The sequence below is a fragment of the Osmerus mordax genome, chromosome 12 (genome assembly GCF_038355195.1).
Source record: "Osmerus mordax isolate fOsmMor3 chromosome 12, fOsmMor3.pri, whole genome shotgun sequence".
Classification (NCBI taxonomy): domain Eukaryota; kingdom Metazoa; phylum Chordata; class Actinopteri; order Osmeriformes; family Osmeridae; genus Osmerus; species Osmerus mordax.
The window spans coordinates 8,697,694-8,724,667 of NC_090061.1; the positions used below are offsets into that span (position 1 = coordinate 8,697,694).

General features: G+C 39.2%; 2 protein-coding genes across 2 annotated transcripts; one reads left to right on the forward strand and one right to left on the reverse strand.

Moving 5' to 3' along the window:
- Positions 1-11,481: 11,481 nt before the first annotated feature.
- Positions 11,482-13,956, reverse strand: zic3 (zic family member 3 heterotaxy 1 (odd-paired homolog, Drosophila)). The gene is made up of 3 exons (XM_067247699.1): positions 12,963-13,956; positions 11,999-12,162; positions 11,482-11,714 (listed from the first exon to the last, which is right to left on the reverse strand). Exons 1-3 carry the CDS (start codon positions 13,954-13,956, stop codon positions 11,532-11,534), a joined length of 1,341 nt encoding a protein of 446 aa, XP_067103800.1. The 3' UTR covers positions 11,482-11,531.
- Positions 13,957-21,653: 7,697 nt separating this feature from the next.
- zic6 (zic family member 6) lies at positions 21,654-25,134 on the forward strand. The gene is made up of 2 exons (XM_067248281.1): positions 21,654-22,614; positions 24,491-25,134. Exons 1-2 carry the CDS (start codon positions 21,654-21,656, stop codon positions 25,132-25,134), a joined length of 1,605 nt encoding a protein of 534 aa, XP_067104382.1.
- The last annotated feature ends 1,840 nt before the right edge of the window (positions 25,135-26,974 follow it).

Consider the following 26,974-nt stretch of genomic DNA (forward strand, 5'->3'; position numbering starts at 1 on the left):
TTACTACTATAGAAACCCAATTCTTTAATAGGGAACAAAAAAGATCCAATACACTGCTTTGTTCTCCGTGCCCCCATCTTTGTTTCTAGCTCTACGCCGAGTTGACGTGTCTCTTTTTAGGGAAATTAATGGAGAATTAATGATTTGGTTACTTCCCTGTCGAGCAGGAGCTTGGGTCTTGTTTTTAATCGGCAGACTTCTAGAAACTGATTGGAGCAGAAGGAATACGCCCAGTCCCCTCCTGCCAGACCTCACAATGAACGGGCTGATTTTTTTGATAGGGTCCTTCACTCAGGGGGCCAGCTGGAATTAGAAGTGGATTAATAATTTTAAACAAGGCTAAACCGCTTGGGTTGTCTGTCTGTCTGCTCTTAGCAATGCTTAGCCAGTGGTCCGTCTGCTGTGGCCGCCAATGAGTTACTCGTTACTCAAAACAATATATGAAACCCCAATGTCACCCTGATCGAGTGTTTCCTTTACTCGGTTGAAGTTTAGGGCAACTAAGGAAAAGGTTAGTTAGGAAGCCAAAGTGTTGTACAAACTTTATCATCTGTTTAATCTGTTTTAGTACTGATTTCTCTCTCTATTTCTCTCTCAAAATCTCTCACTGTCTCTCTCTTTGTGCCATGTGTTTTTGATTCATTGTTTATAGTTGACCTATTCACTCCTCAGTGGCTGAAATTGTAGAGATCTAGCCTGTCATTTAGACAGACTAGATTTGGAGATCCAACATGCCAATCAGTTGTTATCCTACTCATCCTAACAACAACCCCCCCCCCCCCGTCTCTGTCTCCTCCCTCGGAGGAAAAACACCCTTTGACACAAGGTGTTCCAAGGAGGACCAGACTGACTGGAGTACTGTACTAGCTGAAGGCCCTAGCTTTAAGAGAGAGGAGGCTGGGTAGGGAGAGCTGGAAAGATGCGCTGTGATGATAGAGCTCCAGAGAAGCCGGTCACAGAGACAATGCTCACCTGTTGTCATTTCTTACAGAACTGAGCTTGGGCTTCTTCACAGTTCTCTTGTTAATTGTGTGTGTCTGCATATGTGTGTACACGTGGGTTTTTGTTGTGCGTGAGTTTGTATATGTTCATGTGGAAGAGAGTCTGTGCGTGTTTGAGAGAGAGAGAACATTTGTGTGTGTCTCCCTTTGATTGAGTGTGCAAGGTGGCATGGAGCGGAAACAAAACCGCTCTCAGTTATTAATTTTAATTGTTCTGTCTCTTCCTCTGCTGACAGGTCAGGCTGCTTGTGGCTGATGGGGGGGATTTCTAAAGTGTCCAAATTATCTACAAGGGAACACTAGGTCTGATACACCATTACACTACTCCCCATATTATTTCCATTTAGAGTAGACCACTCAGGGTCGCCATGTCTTTAGTGCATTGAATCTTAATGAACAGTCCAAATGGACATATAGAAAGCACACATACAGATAAAGACGGACTAAAACGGTCAAAAACAATGACAAACTGACTGCAGCATAAACCTATGGTTTTTTCCCTTTAATTTAGCCATTATAAAAATGTTCCGTGAATGTAGCAGGAACATTAGCCCCCTTCTGAGCTATTATGCCGGCTGTCTGGTGTTGCAATTTCACACTTCACTGACTCCGACAAGCAGTCTAGTAGAATCTCCATGCCCCAGATTTCACCTTATTTAGGTAATACAGAGAAATCGTTTTTCTGTACAAGGTAAATTAAGCAAAGTATATGACAAGCACACTATCTGAGATTTACTTTAACCATAAAACTTAGAATGAAAGGCTAATTAAAGGCTGTCTTTTCATCAGGTCTGTTGGCCACAGATGGACACAATCAGAATAGTTTACAGTAGATTAAGGCTACATTTAGTCTAACAGATACTATTTTACTATAATTTATGCTCTTTAAAAGCAGTCTTTTACAAATGGAAACAAGCTCGTGAAATTGTTGAAACGTTTTCAGGTGAAAAGTGAACTTCCTCGAGAACCATTGGACGCTTAGCCTACAAGAACAACAAAATCCAAAAGTAGTTGTAATATCACTTTTACACAATTTACCAGTCTCACTCTTCTACTCCGTCAACCTATTCCTAATGTATGAACGACGACATATTAAATGAGTAACAGCCAGACAGGAGGGTAATTCATTATTTATGTTTGCAATAAACACAAATTGTAGATGTTTCGTGGCTCAACTGCATCTCAATCTTAGTCGTAAGTGTAAACCAACATATTGTGATGGAGAATAGCCATTAGGTGTAACGTAGGACAACATTGTTTCAGGATGAAAAACATCTTCAAAATGTCAAGATTAACGCGCAAAATTTGAACGAATAGCCAGTTAACAACAACAAAGCACCTCTGTATAGGTATTTTTTAGATTTGTGGAAAATAGGCTACTTATTTAAATCTAGTATCTGTTTCCACTCCACCCACCATTCAATGACTTCGTTAATTAAAACGCCTTGGCCTACATTAATAACTGAGATAAGCTATACCAACTAATATCACAAGAGTTTCATTCAACTCGCTCACAGAAGCAACTGACACATGAACAATTTTAACAGAAAATAGGCACAATTTTGCCCATAGTGCATGATTGAGGTTTCCTTGACATTCGGTTCAACTGAGCCTTTCAAGGACATGCCAGGTGAATCGTTAATAACACGAACCACTGGCTGCACATTTTATTTTCGTGAGAATGGCAAGGCAGTAGGCCTCAGTTAAAATGTGAAAACCGTCACATCAGAAAAATGTACACCTGTTCTTTGCCGAAAAACTAGCGTTAACTAAACACGAGACACGTTAATGAAAGTTTAATATAGGCCTAGGTCGATTAAAATGCCATTTTGATTGTTTGCTTTTTAGTTATTGATTACAAAATTAATACAAGTAATATTTTATTGGCAAGAGTACTTTAAACACGGATACAACAACAATAGCAACCATATCGAAGCAACAATATCGAAAATAAAAAGGCTACTTGAGGATGAATACAATATTGCTATAAATAATATTAATTACTTTACTTTACTTTAATTACTTAGAAACATTGTACAATCTAATATTATGCTTAGGCATTATTACGTTAAATTTCTAGTCTATGGGCTTAGAACGTACAGTTGTTATCTACAGATCACCAAAAAACAAGCAAACAAGCTCCACAACATTCAAACATTTTAGATTGTCAAATGGTCTGTTATTCTTGTAAGATAGCTTTAAGTAAAATGTAAAACAGTTTTGGGTTTCAGTTAGCACATGGTCCAGCCCTTCCATAAAAAACGAAATATGTAATTCATCATACCAGTGGGACTGATATAATTTCTTAATTTAATTAAGTATCGTTAATATATTTTAACGGTGTCCCTTGCTCTCAGAAGCGAGTGAAGTGTAGAAGAGAAAAGGGATATTGCCAATCAAGGACAATCCCTTACAAACTACTACTGAAATAACAACATGAGTGAAGTTTCTACCGGAATACACAAATAACTCCACTGTGTTCAATATTTCAGATTAGTATTTTTTTTTCTTCAAAACATATCTTGTTACCTCTAACCTATATGTTCATTGTAGTTTAAAAGAAGAAACAGTCAGTTTATGTGAAGCTAGAGTGAGTTGCAAAAGATACATAAGTTATGTCTCAGCTCAGACCGAAAAAGAAAGTTCCATTGATAATTGCATAAAATAGAGAAATGTGGTACAACAAATATGCCAGGACTGTGCACTCTTAAAATGCCAGCTGAAAAAACAAACAAAGTATATCATCATCTTTTGTCCCTCATAAGGCTGGTCCAGTGGAGAATTGAAACAGGAAAAAGCAATTACTGGAAAGATTGTCCCACAGGCATTGAAAGACTATCAGCATGAGGGTTGGGATTGGCTCTGGGACACCTATGGCCCTTGCATTATCCTGGTATGAGGTCGCTTTGGCAATAGCCTGGCAATTTCCGCCAGCACCTGGCTCCCCACCCCCCTTTACCAGGCCCTCCTACCTGTTCTTTCCTTTCCTACCTCCCTCTGTCCTTCTATCCCTCTGTCCCTACTTTACCCATGTAGACACCCCTCACTTTCTCATTGTGTTCTCTTAGAATGGCAGCTGTAGTAAAAGAGCAATGGGTGGAAGACCGGTCACATCCAGTTGGCAAGGACAAAGTTAATGACAGATACACGCATGCTTCACATCCATTTGCATGAGGAGAGAAGTTTGCTTATTCAAGGCCAAATTGTCTGTTAATCTATTGTAGACAAAGCACATGCGTCCAGAACCAGTTTAAAACAGTGCTGTAACAACGACACTAGAAACACTACTATTGCAGTGAAAATATGACCTGTACTTGCTATGTGGAGAGGATGAGAGCAAGGCAGGAGAGGTGTAGACTGTGTTATGTCAGCTGTGCAGCATGTGCAGTGCCCCAGAACTTGAGTTGTATCTTTGTTGAATATCTGACTCTCTCACACCAAGCAAGTGTCATTACATTAACCCCCCCCCCCCTTCATCTTTCTTCCATCTCCAGATGTTCCCTCAGCACAGTTGTGATGGATCATAGGTGATTCATCAGCATGCTCTCAGTCCATCCTTTTTTGACCCCCCCAACAGGGTTGATCACCTGGGGTCCTGCATAGTTACCCTCGCATACACTCAGAGCACACCTACGACCTGCACTAACATCATGGTGTTGGGATTTGTCTATTTTCCCCTGTACTCAATATCAAACTCTTTGGCATTGTGTTGTTTCCCCCTTTGGCTAGGCCATTGCCCCCCGGTGTCTCTTGTGTGTTTTGAGCACGGCAATGTAAAAAATTGCTGTATGATTGTGTATCGAACCTGAAACACCTACACCCCAAACTAAACACATTACTTCCAAGTGGAAATGTTCCAAAACATATTGAGAAACAATAAAATGTCAGTGAGTTTTAATGCCCAATTAATTGATATATGAAATCCCAGTGGGGATTGAACGATATAGAAATTTATTCTCATTTGTGCAAAATGATATTGCATATTACACTCTGAAACTGAATAAAAATTCACATCCATCAAGAATCCAAAAAAGTAACAGCCATTGTTGGTAATCATATGTAATTAATTAGATTTAAATAAAGCCAGGATGGAACCCTAAATGTATATACAGTGTCCAAGGTGTCCAAGAGTTACTGTATTTGGGCACATAACAGAAGTATGACCAAATAACTACAGCCAAATTTGTTTTTTATTGTTTTACTTTAAACATATAAACATTTTAAATGATTCCAGTGAAACCAAATATGGCACATGAGCAGAACTGTGGGATAAGTTTACCATAGTTAGACGTGAGTTGAACATGTTCAGTTTCTAGACTGAAAACAAATGGATACATGAGCATTGACTGATTAAATATTTTGCTAACCCTGTGCTTGACCGATATGTTGGAAAGATTTGGGAAACTTTAATGATAATGTTTGTTTTCATACTTCATTGTCTGTTCATCTCCTGCCAGTGTAGCTGGTTGATAGTTATCTGAACCCAACCAAAAACACAAGGATTGAGGTTATTAAATTAGCTAAATAACATTAGGCCTACATGGAGCAGGGCCATTTGTATCCGTGTCACTTAGGAATTCCAGTATGCTTGTCTTTGGGAGATAAAACTACTAATGCATGTTTGTAACGATTATGTAGGCTACCTGACTAACGTAAAATTGCACCTGCTGAAATTGGCGACTCGTGTTAATTGTGCCAAATCCAGGCATCGTAATGCATGGAAAGTTAAATGATTGGAAAGTGATTTCTCCCTTGTCAACATAATGTTTAACATAACTCCTCAATGGAAACTTTATGATTGATGTGGAGTGTATTGTAGCGACTGCATGCATCTGTGGGTATGTTGAGGCTTTCCAACATGTTTTTGCCCAGTACGTTTTGGAATTTGCGCTGCGTAAAAGTGTCTGCGCGATGTAAAATGTACCCAGGTCTGAAGATGTATATAACCTTTAAACCCCTTCTTTTAACGAACCGTTTCAAATCGATGACATTAACTCGTATTGTCCTATATATTCTTTGTATGGATGAGGAGGGCGGGAGAGCTGTGATCTGCCTGAAATCCCTTGCCTAAGGCGAGACATTGGCACAGTGGGGTTTTCTCGTGGCCCAATAACAAAAGACGGGGCGGGGCGGCTTTCAGGTGCAAACATTATTGGAGAGCAAAACTATGCAGGTTAACAACAGCAGCGGTAATTTGAAGGCTGTATCAGACGTAGACTTACTTGAGAGTATAAACGTGACATGGTCAATGTTCTTTAATTTGATTATAAACCGACACCAAACCTCAAGTTTGCGCTTGCACGATAACTTAAGGGAACAGTGGATGTGTTGGGCGTAGCAAGTGTAAAATGATGTCAATTGCTCATTTGACACCTTTCAAAAGTGTTGAGAATATATCTGTCAAAAGACAAACGCTCTGCAATATTGCTGAACATCTGCTTTGCTGAAAGAGCGTTTGCCTCGACCTCGACTCTGGGGACCTATTAGTGGTGACTCAAAAGCCTGCTCTGATGAGAGATTCATCAAGTCCTTGACACACTCCCAGATGTTAGAAATTTAATACACGTTTCTTGATCGACGTGTGATTTATACTTTTACACTTTGTGCCAATTCAACAATAGAATTATTATTTAGGGGCGAAATAGACGAGGGGGAGGGTTGACATGTTCAAGTAGTGATGACACCATGACGCTGAAAGTTTTGTAATGGAAGGTGTGTAGTTCGGGGGGGGGGGACTCCAATAGAAACTTAGGGCCTACTTTATTTGTAAGATGAGACTCGAATGGTAGGCCCAGATAGAAACCTAGACAGCAATGTAGCTTTCATGTCCTTCAGTCTGTTCCAGAACTATAATAAGTCTTTATCTCCCCTGTTTATTATCTTCCCATCTTCATAATTGCACTTTTCCTTGCCTCCTTAACATTGCAAATAGAATCTTTTCCGATAACATGCAAATATATTGGAAATGTAAATATCTCTAAACACTCAATTTACGAATCATTGTTGTAAATAGCCTAACAATGCCATTGTGGCACTCAGTTAGCATCACAAAAGCCGTGTAACACGTTTGGGGGAAAAAAGATTTTGAAGTACATCCTGTTGTGCTCAATGAACAAGCCTACCTGCATATCAACACCCGTCCGGCGATCTGCAGGTGAATACACAAGGGTCAAGGCAATCAATTGCCCTGCAAATTAATGACTATGGTGAAGGAAATGTCGGCTGATTGTTATTCCACTTGGAATTTTTTTTTTATTATCTTTTTATACTATCATCACTATATATTATTTAATAAATATCAAATTCTAAGAATAAACTATTTGCGACAATTAGGCTACGTAACTGACTGTGAAGCCTTCAAGGCTTGCACTTTTGGGCCATTCATAAAACAATTAGAAGATTTCATGGTATAAACATTTCCTCTTGAAAAAATCTACATTAGGGAATAGCCTAAACTTGAGACTAAAACTAACTTATCTGGGTCTGAATTTGATATCCAATATCAAGTAGGCCTAAATAGTTCAAATTTAGGAACTGAATCGTACATTGGCTTTGCATGCATGGGTTATGTGAGTTTGTGTTTCTTTGAGAAATATAGGCCAGTGATATCAACGGCTCGTAAAGAAAATTACATGGTTTTGACTACCATTGTTATGCTACAAACAATGTAAAACGCAACTGGATTCAATAAGACATTGAACAAGATGGTTACTCAGTTTTGTGCATTTGTGCCACACTGGTCTATCTCTAAGCTGTAGACGCAGAAGCACAGGCTATTTGACGGGGGTAACTTTGAGACCTGAGTTTATTTATTTATTAAATATTTAGAGAGAGCAATGCTCTCTGTTACTAGAATATACATTGTGAGTACTTCGAAGCACTCCAAAGGCAAAATAATTTTGCCACTGAGTTAATTAAGATCACAAACTCGGTTGCGTGACAGAAAGCGTTTGGAACCTGCTTGTATCGCTTTATCCTCTTACACCGCGCTCTCCCGCTTAGCCAGCAAATGCTATGAGCTTGAGGCGAGAGGGGGTTGACGAAGGTATGGAGAGGGTTGACGGGCTAAGTCAATCAATTCATAAAACTACGATTTATGAGAATCAGTTCGTTGCAGAACAGGTTTGATGGCATGTCTGTTTTCAGGACGACTATCCGCCCGTTGCATGAAAATAGTTGATTGCCTATGCGTGTAGCTTTTAGTGGGTATTAGGAGGTGCCAAGATGGATCATTGTTATCCTATATGACTGTGCGCATGGTGCCCGTAACCTAATCTAACAAGTCTATATGAGAAATCGAGATGAATGAACACTGGTATTCAAACATAACCCTGCAGCCTATTCATCTAGCCTGCACTGCTGTCACAGCCGCCACAAAACTCCTACCACGTGACTACCAGTGCGCTCTAATCCATTGAGAATCCTACGAAAGGAACCCTTTCATGTTTTTCTTTTGGATATAGCCTACCCAGTTTCTCTCCCCAAAAAGACCATACCACATCATTATCGGACTTCGGATGTATGTGCAATTTAAGGTATGATCCCTCTATCCTCCCGTTATAAATCACCGCGTGGAGGGTTCAGAATTGTGAGCTGGGCAATGAACACCGTTATTCTCAGAGCTACTCGTAGAGAAAGCCTGTCCCATTTCTTGACGTCATGGGGTCCACCAGAAAAGAACTTGAACTGCACTAAGAAAAATGTCCTGGTGAAATACAGGAATGCGCTTGCGCAAGAGGGAATAACAGAATTTAAATAAATTCTTAAATCTGTTTATAGTTGAAGATGGGGGTAGGGCCGGCTTGAGATGGGGTTAGACACTGTGGGGGTTGGTATACTGCGCAATATGGGCTTTATTAATAAACTATGAAAATAAAAATACTATTCATCAATGCAATAGTATAAACTAAAGCAAATTTCGTAATCATTTGACAGCAAAGTGAACAGTTTGTAAATAATGTGAAATAGGAAACATTGTTTAAGTAACTCATGTTTTTCCATAATACTAGGCAACGCTACTGAGCATTGTTTGCTTTAAAGTGCAGTCCGTGATGTTTTGTACTGAATTATTTTAAGAACTGCTCTACTTGGCTTATGTATGGACGTTACATCAAACTTCCACGTTCATGGTGTGTCCTTATTTGCCCATCTCAACTGATCAGACATGTCTGATTTGCAAGTACTCTTTTTGCATTGAAACTTTCATTCCCATGGGTTAATGATTCGCTCACTGCCAAGAGAGTAGCCTACCAAGTAGGAAAGCTAACAGTTGGTAACTTTGCCATCCCTCTCCCCAGAAACAAGATGCTAAAATGGCGCCTTCATCAGTGTCAAGTTCAAGTGAACTGGCGCCTCAAACAGTCTGGAAAACAACTGAATTGCCTCGGAACTGTGAGCAATAGGCTACACCGCTGACAGGAATAATCGACGTTGCAGCTGTTACTTTTCAGTTTTTTTAATTTCAGTCAAAATTTATGTTCACATTTCTTCATAAATAGTTGGTAAAACAAATCAACCAACAAACAATTGCCTACTTTAAAAAGTACAAGAAACCAATGTCCCTGTCAGCTAAATAACGAATAGGCTTACTGTTGTCATTTGCCTCGATTGTGACACAGTGACACAGTTCATCAGTAAAACATTTTGCTTTTCAGGAATAACTTGGAGCATTACCCATTTCTCCCAGAAAGTGTTACAACATCACATTCTAGCTGCTTTTATACATCAGAAATATTCTTGGACTTCTGAACATTGGGCATGAAAGGTGGTGGAATAAGAAAAGGTATTTGTTTTAAATTAAGGTATATAAAATAGTATATAAAACATATATTCCTTAAATTATTTAAATAAACGTATTTCATATATCACTGTCACTTACGAGGTACTGTTTTTTACATTTTGTTTTAAGAGTAGTGCTGGTGGTCTGAAATCGTTCTCATATAAGCACAATATATTTTGTGTATGCATAAGATTCAATTCTTGAGAATAGGTTACAATGCAATGCTGTAACTCTTTGAGCCACTGAACATATTCTCCCCAAGCCACATATATCTAGTATTCCTTTGTCTAAATCTTGTTCACACAGAAATGTCATATTGACAAGTTATTCACACAAAACAAGCAAATGTGTAATCAAACTGCTCTATATGCAACACCACAGTACTTATAACAGATAACACGCTTAGTTTCACAGAAGAATTACATTTAAAACAATGCAAGCTGACAGACAAAAAACTTTTATTTTGAAGATACTGTGTTGTGACAGTTCCATTGTTGCCGATGGACACATTTAAACATACTTGCACAAAGACATTGCTGGAACTATAAAGGACTGCCATACTCGCTCATATGTTTGGGTATTTGACCTTAATTTGAAATACTCCAAATACTGTCACCTTGGTTTAGAATTCATGAACTTTGTAGGTTGTACTAATACATCTGCAAATGCGGCGAGTGCAATGGCTGATGGATGTCTCATATACTGATGTTATGCTACACTTGAAGTCTACTCGCTGATTCTATAAAAGTAAAATACACAAAAAGTTAATTTGACCAAAATGCGGATATCGACAGAATCGTTTTATATAGTTTGTCAACTCACTTGACAACAATTCAGCTTTACAGAATTGATGATTTACATGACCAATGGTCTCATAAGCTAAAGTAAAAAGTGATGGAAAATCAGCATTATATAGACAAATCCATAATATTTATATAGATGATATCTCAGATCCAAATAAGACACATGTATTGGTTAAAAAAAAGATACAATCGCAATATTGGAACTTTTGAGTTGACGATTTTGTTCAATGTTATGCTGGTTATGACCCAAAACTGTACAGACTTGTTAGAAAACATTTCCATAAATATCATTTCAGTTTCAGAACGTATACCCATAATTAAATTACAAATTGATAAATATGGCATCATGGATATGTATTTACAACGTTATTAACAAAAGGCAACGTTATATTCAACGGTAACAATCGTAACCTAATACCACATTTCTCCACCTGAAAACGGACGTTGACAACAGATTCGACCCCATCAAACAAGGAAATACATTCACGAGTATATATTTATTTATGATTTATTTTTTGTTCAAGTTCAAGACAAAGACTTTGGCACGTTTCTTAAGACTGTCTGAAGTTTTAACAATCAATTGAAAGGCGACAATATGTGTCACCGTTATATAAAACACCGTGAAATATTTTCATTTCCTTTTTTAAATAAATTTTGAGAAAATACATAAAATGAAAAATAAAATAATCATCTGGAATCTGTAAACTAAAAAAGGAAAAACATTTTATTTATTCTTAGAAAGTATTATTTTATTATTTATGATTTATTTGTTTTCTTCGAACTCGGAATAAAAGTCAAATTTCGTATCCTGAGAACAGATGCGGGCTGCTTCCGCTTGATTGCTCTCATTTCCTCATGATCTTCAAATCCCATTTTATATACCTTAATGTGAGTAGTTTTTAAGGTTTCCTAAACCTCTTGGTCCACACTGAAAGGCTGCTTCTGACTTCAAACGTACCATTCATTAAAGTTGGGTGGCAGTCCATCACTGTGAGCAGACGTGTTTTGTACAGCTGACGGTGGTGTTTTTGTCGGGTCTTCAGTGTTCGCTGACACCAGCACTGGTGGTGTGGACGACTCGTATCCAGAGCTTGCTGCTGGAGAGGACTCGGAACCTTGAGACTCGTGTACCTGCAGTAATGAGAGTGAACAATTACAATAAATGAGGGGTTCCAATGATGATTGCTTTAGGCCGAATTCTTGGTTAACAAGCTTTAACTGGACATTTGATATGTTGCTTGCTATTACATAGGGTCATGCAAGACATGAACTCCATTACTTTTCTGTTTTAATTCTCGAAAAGAAATGACTTTGAATAGGCATCTCCTGAAAGCTAAACAGGTGTACTATTCAACTATAGCTAGGGGACAGCGTTGTGTTAATGTGTACTAAGGTGTAATGAAGATGTTAATTACCTTCATGTGTTTCCTGAGAGAGCTGGGGTGTGTGTATGACTTGTCGCACACTTTGCAGATGTATGGCTTGTCAGATGTGTGCACGTGCATGTGCTTTTTCCTGTCGCTGCTGTTTGCAAAGCGTCTGTCACACCCATCGAATTCACACTTAAACGGCTTCTCACCTGTAACATGGGATAAACACAGTTTAGTATAAAACGCAGATATAATCTAACCACTGTAATTGAAAACAAGCATACACACGCTCACAAGCTTGATGACAGAAATATTGCTTGCGCTACTGAGCGTTTTTCATTCAAATAAGATAGGCTATTGCATTGAAGTGCACTATTATGAATCTAGTGTGAGTAGTACAATACTAAAGCACTGTAATCTAATTTAACTGGTTATGTTCATTAACACAGTTGGGTTGAGGCTAATAGGCTAGGCTTAGGCTAGCCCAAGGTTTGGGAGGTAAACAAGGAAAGTGACAAACTGGCCAAGTGTTCAGTCACACAAAAACACCCGCACCAAGACTGCTCCGTCTAGGCTAATTTGCTCACACTTTAGCGTTTGGGCAATATGTGCCCCACTCAACCTCAACACACACACACACACACACACACACACACACAGACATCCACACATGCACAGCGCGACACTAAGAGTTTTGTTTTGAGTTATAGATCAAGTTAACGCAATTTTAACAACACGTAGTAAATGTTTTAGGCCTTCAGCATGCCACAATAAATTCCTAACACTGGACAACCCCATCTTTAATTCAACATATTTTCTAATTGAAACCAAGAATAACAAAACATAACCTACTTGGGCCTTTGCGTCCCAGGCCTACGCTGCTCAAACAAACTACCTAGCCTGTAATTAATTATTAGAACACCCATGAATCGTCTTGTTCAAATAAAACAACATGTTATGATTAGGCTAACAAATGACATTCGTTTGTTGAATGAGTGCTTAGGCCTACCTGTGTGTGTTCTTTTGTGAATTTTCAAATTTTCCGACCTGGCGAATATTTTTCCACATCCAGGAAATGGGCAGGGGAAGGGTTTCTCTCCAGTGTGTACACGAATATGATTCACGAGTTTGTACTTGGCCTTAAAAGATTTCCCTTCTCTCGGGCAATCCTCCCAAAAGCATATGTGGTTACTTTGCTCGGGGCCGCCAACGTGTTCCATTGAGACGTGCGTCACCATCTCGTGCATTGTACTGAAAGTCCTGTCGCAAGTCTTTTTGGGTCGGTTCATCTGATTTTCATCTATCCATTTACATGACATTTCTTGCTTAATTGGTTGCCTCATATATCTAAAGAAGGCCCCTGGACCATGGTGTGTCGGCACATTCATCCCCATATTCATATTGATTGGATGGTTGTAGTTGTGGAGCTGAGCAGCGCCATAAGGATCCGTCCGAGGGCTTGCGACCGGGCGATACGGGTCAGGTCTTCCAAAAATGTCCCCGCGTAAACCAAGATGCATTTGACTGTTGACTACATGTCCACTTGGTGAAGTATGGCTTACCGTCTGGTCGTGAAGCCCTGGAAATAGCAAATGTCCAGGGTTATCAGAGATTCCAGGAGGTCCGTGCAAGCTCCCCGCAGACGCGGCAAAGATCCCATGCTGGGCACTCGAAGCAGCGGACTCTCCCATGCCACGGTTCCGGAAGAGAAAGTCCCGGGTCGTATTGAACGCTCCCCCGCCGTACGAACCCACCTGTCCGCTGTGATGGTGTCCCAGGGCAGCTGCATACCCAGTAGCTTGCGGGGTAAAAGCTGAAGTCTGGCTGGAGGCGATATCGTGAGCCACCGGGCTGATTTTGAAAGCTGCGGAGTGAGAGGAATCAGCGAAGGGATTCAGTCCCAGACTTGGGTCTCTGTTTCCTATTTCATGGTGTCGTGGTGTTCCGAATCCCCCTACTCCTAGCGAAGGGAACTGCGGACCGCTATCAAGAAGCATAGTCATTGGGCTAAATCAAACGTAGACAATGAAAGAAAAGAAAATTAAACTGAAAGCCCAGGTTAGTGGAGCTTACGCTAGGTGCGAATAACGGGAACACGATTGCGGTGTGCTGAAACAGTAAATTTCAAAATAAAAAAAACTAAATGAAACAAATCGGGGAAAAAACAATCCTTCGGTTGTAGAGTGGGGAGACAACTCCCGTAACTGCAATCCGTGAGAAAGAGGATCAAACTTCCCCCCCTTTCCAGTAGAATGATGTCCTTGGACTGATAAAGTCAATCACTCACTCCCTGCACATAAATGAACTCGGGAGGCAGTGCTACGATGGCCAATGAGAGCTCAGCTGCCCCTTTAGCACGTGACGCCAACGAAGGGAGTTAATTGGCTAGATTTCTGTTGATTGGCACAGTTTGGTATTGAAAATGGCAGTTCGTCTTAACGGTTTAATTTGATTGGTTGGTTCAGGCATTATTTTTGCAGGTAAAGTAACGGGACACTCGCAAAATATGGGTCTTATTTAATTTCGCATGTTGATCTCACAAACTATTTAGAAAGTTAAATAAACATAATTTCTTCATTTTCAAATATATTACCAGAGGCCAATAATGTTAATACATATTTGTTCTAATGCAACATAGGCTACTTTGTGAAAGTGGACAGGCGGTTTGAGTTCAGTGCCCAACTTCATATAGGCCTAACGAATAAACCCATTTATTCACTACTAACACTATAGTTCTGTCACGATCCAGGCTAATCTTGTAATATGTCTTTAACCTACAAATGTTTAGATCAATGTATCTATGTATGTATGTATCTCTCTATCTCTATATCTATCTATCTCTTTTTATCTGAGCATTTTGGCTCTTATTATGAGAACATGAATGTACTTGGCAGAGTTCCGAAATGTGGCTTTCTTGAGCCGCTCGATGGGGGTGGGGGGGTGGGGTGGGCTATTTTTTTTTTTGCAAAGCTCTATAGGGTGTAAGACGGGGGAATAAAAGACAGAAAGAACGATGGCAGTAATTGTAATATCCTGAGATTTTTTGCCTAGCCAAAAATCCGTGCCATTGAGCGAGTTTCACAGGGTTGTCGCTGACTCGCTGCAGGATACATAAAATCTGATCAAGTTCAGAGACGCGTTGAGTGCTTCAAGCGGCGCTTTATAACTCCAAGCCTTTCACATCCCTTTCCCCTCAATCTGTCCCAGGAAGGAGCTCACATTCTTTATTTTAAGCATCTGAAAAAAGAGAAGTCTTCAAATCAGTCTTCATTCTGCTTTCGCCCTCATCCACCCCGCAATCACTCCCACAACATTTGCGTCGAGAAAAGTGTTTTAAAATGCAAGGTGAGTTTGATTTATTATGTAGCTTAATAATCATTTTCGCTGCCTCTTGAAAGACAGTTTGAGATAAAAGTTTAAGCTGTGCACGTGTTCATCCTTTACATATTTAAACGGATTCTTAGTAGGCTAACCTTTTGTTATGATAACCAATAGCCTACTTCGTAATGACAAAATAACTACAAAATAAACATGTAACTTATTTATTTCAAGCGGTAGCTATAACTTTTTGGGTAAGTTACACCGTTTTTCTCACGTATTAAGACTGCATTAAGACTCTCAACCAACTCTGCAAAAGGTAAACGGCAAAACGATTCCTTCGCCCTCTTTTTTCACCAGCTTCACGCGCTCAAACCCTCTGTAGCTTACTCTTTTGCCTTCTCTCTTTTACACACGTTACAAACACTCTCATACCCTCCCTCCTTCACTCACTCTCTCTATTACACACTCACGCGCACTTGCATCCACCCCCATCTTCCCCTTCTCTCTACTGCCCTTCACCCCCCTTTCTCTTTGTCGCACACACACAAGCACACGCACACACACATCCAACACTCAGAGGGAGAGAACATGAGTTAACTGTGAGTTTGCCTTTCAGTGTTCGAGAATGAGATTTATGGCGACCTTCGTGAACTTTCGCATGTGACAGGCAGTTCAGTTTTCTTAACTTTCCCTCCTCGATATTTTATTGGCTTGTTGGAGTCGGCAAGGTTATTGTATATGGTATGTTCACAGTGAGAGTGTTACTATAAAATGATTAACGATTAGAAGCACGTGCACCGTTGTCTCTACAACGAAACACATTATTCATCTAGTTACCACCTTTCCTGAACTTGTGGGTTGCGGACAACATGGCAATCGAGAGGCTTCGACCTTTGGCCCTGAAATGGACTCACGAGTTGTTATAGGTTACTGTCTCCGTCAAATAATCGAAAGCAACTGTTGCACAGAGAAGAGACAAAAACATAAGCTGTAGTAAAACACGACAGACCAGTTTTTTTTCAATAGCAGTTACTGAGTTGAATAAATTTGAAAATAAGGAGAATATGTATAACGGATTTCATATGCCTGGACAACTGAAGCATGCAAGTCTAAAGCTGTAACTTAAATTAATGACTTAACTAATCTACCAAATTGGGCCTGATTACCTATCGCAGGTTGGAAGACCAGCCTTCCAGTTGTAACGTTCAGGTCAACCAATGTCATTTCTCACTTATTTGGGCAGATAAATAGTTTTGAATAGAAATTTAAAATAGATATAGCCTAGATTTCTGTCTGTAAACCCGAAATATGACGATACCTTTTTAGAATAGCCAACAGCATTATTTGTGATATGCTGATGCTGATTCTCTGATTAGCCTATTTGCAGCGTCAAACATTTTTGACCTTTAACATTCGTCTTATCATACATAACATAGATTTATATATTTTCCATATATTTCATGCCATAGATGTTGCGGGTTATTTTTATTGTTATAATGTAGGGCTATGGTAAAAAAAAAAATCTAGAATTACAAAGTTTCAAAACATTTTAAAATTAGCAAACCACACCTATTCGTTAAAATATTGAATTCTGGATTCTCATGTTCAATTTGACCACATTTGTTCAATTAGAAAAAAGATAAATTTAAGATAAATTTTCGTGCATCATGCTTCAGCGGGTTTAGCCTAAACGTCTATCGGGCATGCGCTTTGAATCATAGACATTCTTGACTATAGGCTACATGCGTAAACCTTAAAAAGCTCACGACTGTTTAAATTTGATTTCCTACAATCAGCAATGGTGTCTTCCCGGACACTACAAGCTGTATTTGATAGTTCACATTTGTTTGACAATGTAGGCTATAGGCAAAATAGCCTACTGGAAGGATAAGCTAAATCTGACCATCAATTGCATATTTAAGCAGACGTAGGTGCCGCATGTGCACGAGCCTTCATTGAAGAACCTTCATTGAAACGCAATAAACAATAGTTGGATAACAACTACGCGTTGCAGTGAATTACATTGCAAAACATATATATTGTGCAAACTGTAAATGCGTTGGTCCAGCAAAAGATTTAATATAAAATATAATAATACAAATAAAATGGGAGCGATACTTTTCAGTCATAGACAAGTAGGGTTTTTTAAATTAGGAAAGTTAGGTGTTTTTGAAAGGAATATATATTTCTGCTAGGATTTTGGACGTTTCTAAATTGCAACATTTTCTAAAAGATGCATGTCTGTATTGGAAAAAAAGAAAGAGAGAGCTTCGAAAGTAACTTTGTTCTGGTTTGATATGGACATGATGGATATGATTTTCCTAACTGGCCTTCATCAATTGAGTGGCCTTCAAAACCATGAATGATTCTCAGCCTCTTGGATGCATTGACATTGCGATTGTTTTGAAATTACAGTGACAGAGAGACTGAACCTACCATCACATTTCTTAAACCATTCACTCATGTTAACCACTTCCTAGAGTGAATGATCAGTAAAAGATTGGTATACCAGGATATTAAAAGTCCATCCATAGCACTGCTTTTGTACATTGCTTGAGGTTACTTTTTACACAGCCATCAAAGACTCATGGTCTTATTTAGCCTCATCGTCTACTGACTATATCAGTACGAGGACAATGGAATGAAAGCAACACAAGCCCTCTTGTAGATAGCCACAATGATACATGTGTCCTGTATTTGCAGACTAAAGGCTATGTCATGGTTAAATTCCAACCTGCATGAGTGCAGTGTAACTGTGCCGAAAGAGATGCAATACTTGTTTCATCTTATTAGTTGGTGATTTAGGAAGGACCAACATAGTTTATTAGTCCTTCATTGGTGGTAAACTATCTCAAAAACATACTTTTAGTGCTCATTGGGCTTACCATTCCTCATGTTGAGCAAGCCACCCCCCCCCCTCCCTCCCACACACACACCACATTAAAAGACAAAAAGTAGCTATATTTCTGTATATGCTCAGTTGAGGTCTAGAGGTGAGTTCTCCTGGATGGGCTTCTACTGCCTGTGAGTTGTTCATAAGAATTGCTGTGATATGGCTCAACAAGTTAATTGACTCCTTGCTGTGGTTTATTGGAGCATCTGTCTGCAAATGGCCTCACCCCAAACCTGCTAATTCATCTAAATTTCATAAAGTCATGGTAATACTGTAACATGTGGTCTCCTTCATTATCATATTATTCACAGACAGACACATACACACGCTCATTCACACATACATACAGAATGAATGCGGCACCAGTAGGTACGGTATGTCCCCCCTTCAAATGGATCCATAAAGCTGCCAGCTTATGAATACTTTAAAGTGCCACAATATCATGGAATATGAATGGTGTGCTTGGGCAATGTTATGTCTACAGGCAATCTTGCACCACTAGATTTTTATCAAGTGAAGGTTGATGTACACGGTTGTGCAATTGTACATAAAACTGTACTGAGGCGTCTTTCTAACATGGCGACGGGTGCCATTTTAACCCGAATTTCTATAATCGCACATTGTTGAGGAGGCAAATAGATCAAGTTTAAGTTAGATTGATACCCTATCAATGTATTACAGACCACATTCACATCCTGTCACAATACTGTTTTAATATTGAATCAAACAATTGCAGTACTTCGCTCTAATGTTGTTAGAGGTCACAATGCTTTGACCTTCTTGGATTAAGTCTATTAAATGACCGTGTTGAAGTGTCACATTTTTTATGTGATTGAAAGATTGTCTGGTCTGATTCATTCTACTTTTTATTCTGTACCATGAAACCACAGATACTGTCTATATACTTGTATTTGGTCACATTTATGTTTGATTGATGGTATGTTTGAAATATGAGGTATTACTCAAAATATTACCATGCAGTTTTTACCTGCTAGACTGTTCCTCAATATTGTTTTATCATAACAAGCCAGTGGTCCTCAGCACCTGACACAAATCTTTGTAATGATGTCTTTGAGTGTGAAGGTTGAGGATTTCTATGAGCTCACTCTTTAACAGATAAGAGGCAAATTACTAACTTTCATCAATTTTAGCAGCCTTGTGCCATTTCCTTCAAAATTGCAGATTGAACGATCTCTATGCTGAAATTAATGATACTATTCTAATGATTTGAAGTATACCCATACCTCCATATGAGTAGACATTTGGCTATGTTGCATAATGTGTTGTAATGAGATGTGTATTCACAAGGTGCTTAAGTTAATGTAAAATGCTCAAACATTTGACTAGTCTCATATCAACGTTGTTGGCTGTATTTGTGGCATTAAGTCATAATCATGATATTGTTATCAGGTTGCCACCCCTCAACCATTAGCCTACTACTGAACTGACTGGAAAGGTGAAGTAGGGATACGGTTTGGTAGGAAGGACTGCCCCATTCATAAAGACTGTTTTCAGATAAATACATATAAAAAAGTATGAATAGCCTATTTCTCAGAATTATTGTCCTATGTTACTGTTAAGATGAAGATTACGTAAATCCTTTGAATCCTACAACCCGCAGTATAGGCCTAGGCTTGATGCCCCAGTAAGGGCCCCTGTGTGCTTCCTTCAGCCTATAGGACTGGGACATTGACATAAGAACAACTAACCAAGAGTTGGAGGAAAAATTATGTCCAATTTAGAATGATAGATAATTGCCATTATTTCTAAATGTCTAACACAAGAATGAAAACACAAATGTATAAAATGTGTTATTTTATTACTGGCCATGTGTGGCTACCTAATACAGTTATTGAAGTAGAATATTGTGAGTTATTTAGTTATTTTTTGGAAATGTTGGACCCACTCTTGACAACGCACTTTTCAACAGCATATTTCAGCTCTCATTTGCTGCAAGCTGTATTTTTCACAACCGAATGGACAACAGGTGCTGTAGTTATCATGTAGTAAGACTATAGTGTCACTTTGGACAAAGCTGTAGTCTATCTTGAAAAATATTTCTTTGCATTTATACACAAATATGGCCTTACTTAATTAATGGTTCAACGTTCAAAAACGTTTTGACCCAGGACTATTCAGTTTATTGTGTTATAATTGCACAGCCTACTTTAATACATGCATAGACTATCAAATCACATGTTGACTGAACCAGGTCGCTCTTCCATAAATAAATTGAAAGCTACGCTGGAAACAATTACATCCTTGCTGTTATTTTGTTGTTACCTTGGTACGTTAATGGCTGTGGCATTAATTTAGATGTCTGTTGTCATCCAGAAAAGGTGTCTAAATGCAGCTGTAATATCCACAAACAGTACAGAACATGCCAACTATTATAGTCTGTGAATTTCAATGGGACAGTCACAAAAAACTGTATATCCTCACCACAAATTAACCCCTTGGTGTCATTTTCAGACCAAGGGGTCGTAGCCAACGTGTGGATCAATACGTAGGCTATGAAAATAGCCTACTTGTTGCATATTTGTTGGAGCTCCTTTAATTTAATTATTGGTAGTGTGAGCATATTTAACCGTATGTAAGTAACACGAATTAGAAAGGAATCCTGTACCTTGAGAACCACAATCCTTGCATGAGTCGATGCTGCGTAACACTTGTTTACAGCCTTTTAGTCATAAGATTTACGTTTTAGCAGGGCAGACCAACCATATTTAATACCGAAAACGTTTGTACATGCTTTGCTATTTCAAATGGCATGGCAATATTTAAGAATGTAGCCAAATGAAGAACACCTGGGGCTTTATTTATTTCATTTGCAAATGTATAGGGACTCTTATGTCTCGATTCCGTATCAACAACTTGGTTCAACAATTATACGTAAGTTGTCATTGTCATATGTTTGGGTTGTTTTTGGTCTATATCAGATTGCATCGATAGCTTGACAGTTATGTTCTATCAGACAGTATAAGCAATATAAATAATGTCGAACTTTAAGGCGTTGTAATATGGCGCCTGAAGTTAAAGAGGCACCAATATTTGGCAGTGTATACGCGGCACATTTCAAAGCATTTTCTCTGCGATATTTGAAAACGGAGTCGTGCAGTGAACGCCTGCGTGTCCCTTTTAAAACAAACCCATGGCCTGTCAATCATAGCACATTCCAACCAATCCCAAAGCGCCCTTTTTTAAAAGCAGGTTTGCCTGCTGTGCTTTTATATTGCTCCATGGCCTGTTTCGAAGCATTTTTACTACCACGGTTATTGCCACAAATCAAGAGGGCAAAGTGAACGGCATGGGACTCACACCAACTTCAACGAACTTGAGTCTGGTTCCTGCTCCTGCGAAGTTCACGGCCAAGAATTTCACATGCAGATGATATACAGCAGGGAAAATGGAAACAAGATTTCTAGGTAAATCTTGAGCACTAATTTGGTTGATTTTGCAAACTCACAGCCAAACTCACAACAAAACATGACAAGCCTGTCGAGGTTTAGTGGCTGCCCTCTTTCTTGCGTCAACCCCGGGGAGAGCAATACTGATCCCAGCGTGGGGCTGCCACCTTTGGCAGGGGAGCACATGGGGCACCCCACTGGCAGTTCCTTAAAACTCTGCCCCTCGCACAATTTGCGAGACTACCCCGAGACGAGGTCCAGTGCATATGTTGACCATTCGGTTCCCCATTTTTCAGACTCTGGATACCCCAGCCACCGGTTAGAACACAGCCCTAGGGGCATTATCATTGGAGCCAATCTTTCTGGAGCCGGCATGCCACCCGTCACTGATCAACTGGCATCAAGAACGAACCAACATGGCGGGATTGGGAGGTATCGTGACCTCCCGAGCTATAGAGATACCAGAAGCCACGCTTTTTTCACCGCTTATCACGAGCAGGCCCATGGCTCCACCGACGCAACCCGAGACCTCGGAAGCCAAGTGATGTTGGGTCTACCTGGGGATATCCTCTCTCGGACGCATCATTACGGTCAAAGTATAAGTGGCCCAAGGGGAAACAGCCAACAACTTGTCACCCAGTTTCTCGGTCTGTATAAACCGCTGAACATGGCAATTCAACGTGGAGGGGGTGACGCTTTCCTCAGATGCTCTAAGCAAAGCCTCAAGCACGAGCTGGTGTGTAAGTGGAGTGACGGCCAAGAGGGGGTCGGGAAGCAGCTCTGCGCCAGAACTTTCGGGACCATGTATGAACTTGTCACCCATGTGACAGTGGAGCATGTCGGAGGACCAGAACACTCTGAATACGTGTGTCACTGGGAGAATTGTCCGAGGGAAAGAAAGCCTTTCAAAGCCAAATACAAGCTGGTAAACCACGTCAGAGTACACACAGGGGAAAAGCCCTTTCCGTGCCCTTTCCACGGCTGTGAAAAAGTTTTTGCAAGGTCAGAGAATCTCAAGATCCACAAGAGGACACACACAGGTTAGTAACAACAGTGACTTTAATAATAATAACATAACAAATTGTTAAATTGTATTGTATATTGTAATAATATTATAACGAATAGCCTAGTACAAACAACAATAATTGTAAGATTACAAGGGTACACATATGTATAATATCCACCTAGGTTTCGACAATCGTTGATAGGTAATCGATAATAATATTTTAATGTCGTATGTCGTAACTTTTAATTCTGTGCGAGCACAGTAGGCTAAGTTACCTTATGTACCAAAAAACTAGGAGTTGATATTTTTACAGAATTGTATTTGAGGAAAAATGACTAGTAAAATATATTATTTAATGTTCTTGACACTGAAATACAGATTTCACAACTTTTGATTGTTACGGTAACAGTTCATGTTTACGGGAAATCACTTATAGAGTAGCCTATCTTTAAATTGCTATTATTGAATGTTATTTTATTTCAGATATTTTTATTTCATATAATAGTATTTGTATACAGTTTTTTATTATTCATAAAATATGGTGTTTTATTGTGTGCATACTGTATGCAACTAGCCATTCTTTATATGAAAGAATGGCTGTTTTGCCGCCGTAATTGCACTCATCAAGAATGAGAGACGTGAGGGAGTGAAAAATAGTTCGACAGAGACCCTGTAGTAAGGCTGATACAGGCCCAGTTGTTTGGGTGCCGCTCCCACTCATTCAGCGAAATATATAAATAAATGCTGGGACACCAGAGAGTTGTGACGTAGCTTTTACGATTCGCTCAGTTGCAGTCTCAGTTGGGACGATTCTCTTCTGCGCTCGCGCAGGCACAAGGCTAGTAAAGAGCTCAAGCGCCAAGTAGGTTATGAGGTATAAACAACACAGTGCCTTTGTAGTCGAAGTCAGCTTTTTCGCAGAGATCAACTGGATTTAAATGCTTAAGCAAAACGTATGTGCTTTACAAATACTTAAAAAAGGCAATATTTTTTGCCATTGCAAATACCAAGTAAAACGAATGTAGTTGAGCATTGAATAATTGAATTTTTGTCTTAGTATATTTTTATCAATAAGAAGTCTGCATCATAAGATATATTGATAACACACACACACACACACACACACACACACACACACACACACACACACACACACACACACACACACACACACACACACACACACACACACACACATATATATCTTTGTTGCCTATACTGTGGAATTGATTTGTTAACATTAGTTTTACCATGACTTGTTGGAATAGATTTGTCTTCAATTGAGCTGCACATCAATTACAAACTGTCATTCGTCAGACATTTTGGTTAAATTCAGATTATATGCTTTTGTATTCTGAGATGATAATCATGCTTTGACTAGCTGAGGCCAATATTCAAATGTTCAATGACAGTAGGTTTAGGATTCATATTATATTATACTTCCTCACCTTATGAAAGTCTGAATAGGACAGAGTTGTTATAACATTGTGTAACACATGCTGATAAATATCGCATTCATCTCCCTTCAGCTTGGCAATCTTGCACATAATGGCCCTCCTTTCTTTAGCCTGTGAATACTCTTGAGGTAAATCAGATTTCATAGTGATGTTGCCTAGGATTACCTTTATTTTTACACAGCTTCACTCATTACAATATGTTGATATGTTATTCATTAGCCTTGATGTAACCAGTGAGCCTATTACTGCCTTTTTGGAATTCTCTGTGTGCTGTTAAATACTTGGTTAGAATACAGAACCCATGTCACATTGAGACCTTTCATTTTTACATGAACAGGTCAGACAAATATGTCGGAATAAACATATAATCTGATTGGGGTTTAACCAGTCTTTCACCACATGCAGAACATGGTACATGGTAACAAGCGGTCATTTCTCTCTTTGCATGTTTAGGTGAAAAACCTTTTAAATGTGAGTTCGAGGGCTGCAATCGGAGGTTTGCAAACAGCAGTGACCGAAAGAAGCATTCTCACGTTCACTCCAGTGATAAACCCTACATGTGCAAGGTCAGAGGGTGTGAGAAGTGTTACACCCACCCAAGCTCCCTTCGAAAGCACATGAAGTTACACTGCAAGTCCTACATGGCCAAAAGCATTGATGGGCGCTCAGAGGACAGGGAGCGCCTTTCAGAAGCCAGGTCACCTGAAATAGCGGAGCAAGCTCAAACAGTCCCATCCACTTCCAACACCGTGACTCGCATGCTGCCCCTCACCTCATCTCAAGATTCCTTATCCCCAGAGATTCGTGAGGAGTCATCTCTGAGGTCACGTTTCCATCACACATTCGACAACAGTTTGGACTACTCCACACACAGGTCACAGCCTCTCCTGGATCCATTGTTGATACAACGGAGTAGTTACAGGCCCGAGCCTCAGTACCCATGCAGCCAAGCAGGCCATAATTTTGCTCAGAGCTCCAGAACTTTTACGTCCGGCTCTACATTTCAGAAAAGTATTGTAAATGGGTGGTATACATGTCATAGTGGCGTGGATACTTTCTCACCAAAGCAGTGTAATAACAACATATCTTCGATTTGAATGTCAGCATATTATGGTATTGCCCTCATAATAAATGCCTGAATATGGACCTTTTGTAATGAAATAATTGGTATAGTGAGGTTACATATTATTTACTGTATTTACTGTGGTTGTTTATGAAAATGTATGCCACGTTGAAGTTATTATACGTCATAGTAAAAAAAGGCTATACAGCGTTGAAAAATTTGTCATGGTAAGCTTTAATTGTTCTGTGTGTGACGCAGATAGACCTATTGTAGGCTCGGCTTGAATCAATTGTGAGACGTGCCTATGTAACACGTGTACAATAAACAATCATCGTTCCTCTGTTGGGTTGTTCAAATTGCAAAACATAACTATAAAGCTATATCATGTTTCTGATTATCATTTACATGATAACCAGTAACCAATACTTAAATAAAAACAAGAGAATGGGATTTCAGTGGGAATGTTTGCTGTATATAGGCTGTAGGGCTCTTAAGAGATAAAGTAGCAGAAATATTACAAAAGGAAGTATTGTGTGCAGGCAAGGAAAGTGTACTTCGTTGAATGTAAATTTAGGGTATTGTATTGTCGGAAAGGAAACATGCATTAATCATGCACTTCTAAATGTAAGTCAGAAAATGAAAATAAAAAGTATCATTTAAGCATCATTTTTGCGTCAAGTTCAGTTTGTAGCCCATGGTTCATAAGGGTTTGTGTCTCCGTGAAGTGCTTGTGAGCTCTTTCACAGATTTGTTAAATATCATGTTAACGGATGAAAGCAATGTGCATTCTAATTATAAAGAGTTCAGATGCTTTGCTTTATTCCAAGCAAGAATTGAGTATAGTTTATCAAGGAAGACAACCCCCCCACACCCCCATACACCCAAGCTTCTGTGCATATGTATATTTTATGCACTCTTGTTTTGAAAGTTTTTTGGGGAGCACAATCAGTTGAGAGCACAATCCATGGATGATAATTAATATGTTAAATTAGAATTATACTGTACATACTGTAAAATAATTATGCATTCAATATTTCATTAAAGTGTATTTTCTTTGATCAAGCCTTATGTGATTTAGACCAATCAATGCCTTGGGCAAGGAAAATATGCAAAATTGCCACAATGACATCTCTCAGATTATGCACCCTTTGTTTATCTCAGAGTGACTAGCTAGGTATATTCAGTTCCGGTTTGTTGGGGAAAAATGTAGTTTATCCTTCAGTAATATTCCACAGGCCACATGTCATTGTACAGCGAATGCCAAGCATGGTCACTACCTATGGCTTAGGCCCGCGCTCAATGAAGTTGTGATTTGTTTAAGGTAAGACATAGGCCAACAACCACCTATTTTATATTAATCAGAAAAAGTCAGGTATCACTGACATGTATTTAAATGTTGACATTTCTAGCTTGTTTATGATTTTAGATGATTATAAGCTGCATCTGTCAAAAATTGCCATATTTTGCTCACATGCTCGTCAAAATCAAAACGTATGACATTTACACAGTTGAATAAAGAATCTAGTATTTTTTTTGTTATTCCAGTCATCCTATTGGTCTCTAAACAATGCGTTTCATGTGTTGTTCCACAAACCTTACTACCACTCCACCTGACAATTCTTCAAGTCTGTATTTTCTTGTGTGAGTCTGTTAGATTTTAGTTATATAGACACATTACATTGAAAACAAAAGTTTGACCACATCGCATTACAGCAAGGCTGAACACTCCTATATATTACTGAAACATGCATGACAGCAGTTTAAGAATTACATTGTACAGAGGATGCTTTTAGTTATGACCTTGGCAACACAAGGCTTATGCAATGACTTATGGCGTATTGCAATACATGTTCTCATCATGATTTTGAGTGATG

What these genes read in the sequence shown, in the direction of transcription:
- zic3 (XM_067247699.1), bottom strand. Translation starts at nt 13,956, where the DNA reads ATGACTATGCTTCTTGATAGCGGTCCGCAGTTCCCTTCGCTAGGAGTA. An exon ending in TCACAAAAGAACACACACAG is followed by an intron (nt 12,163 to 12,962) that starts GTAGGCCTAAGC and finishes CCCATGTTACAG; the next exon opens with GTGAGAAGCCGTTTAAGTGT. An exon ending in CTCTCAGGAAACACATGAAG is followed by an intron (nt 11,715 to 11,998) that starts GTAATTAACATC and finishes TCATTACTGCAG; the next exon opens with GTACACGAGTCTCAAGGTTC.
- zic6 (XM_067248281.1), top strand. Translation starts at nt 21,654, where the DNA reads ATGACAAGCCTGTCGAGGTTTAGTGGCTGCCCTCTTTCTTGCGTCAAC. An exon ending in CCACAAGAGGACACACACAG is followed by an intron (nt 22,615 to 24,490) that starts GTTAGTAACAAC and finishes TTGCATGTTTAG; the next exon opens with GTGAAAAACCTTTTAAATGT.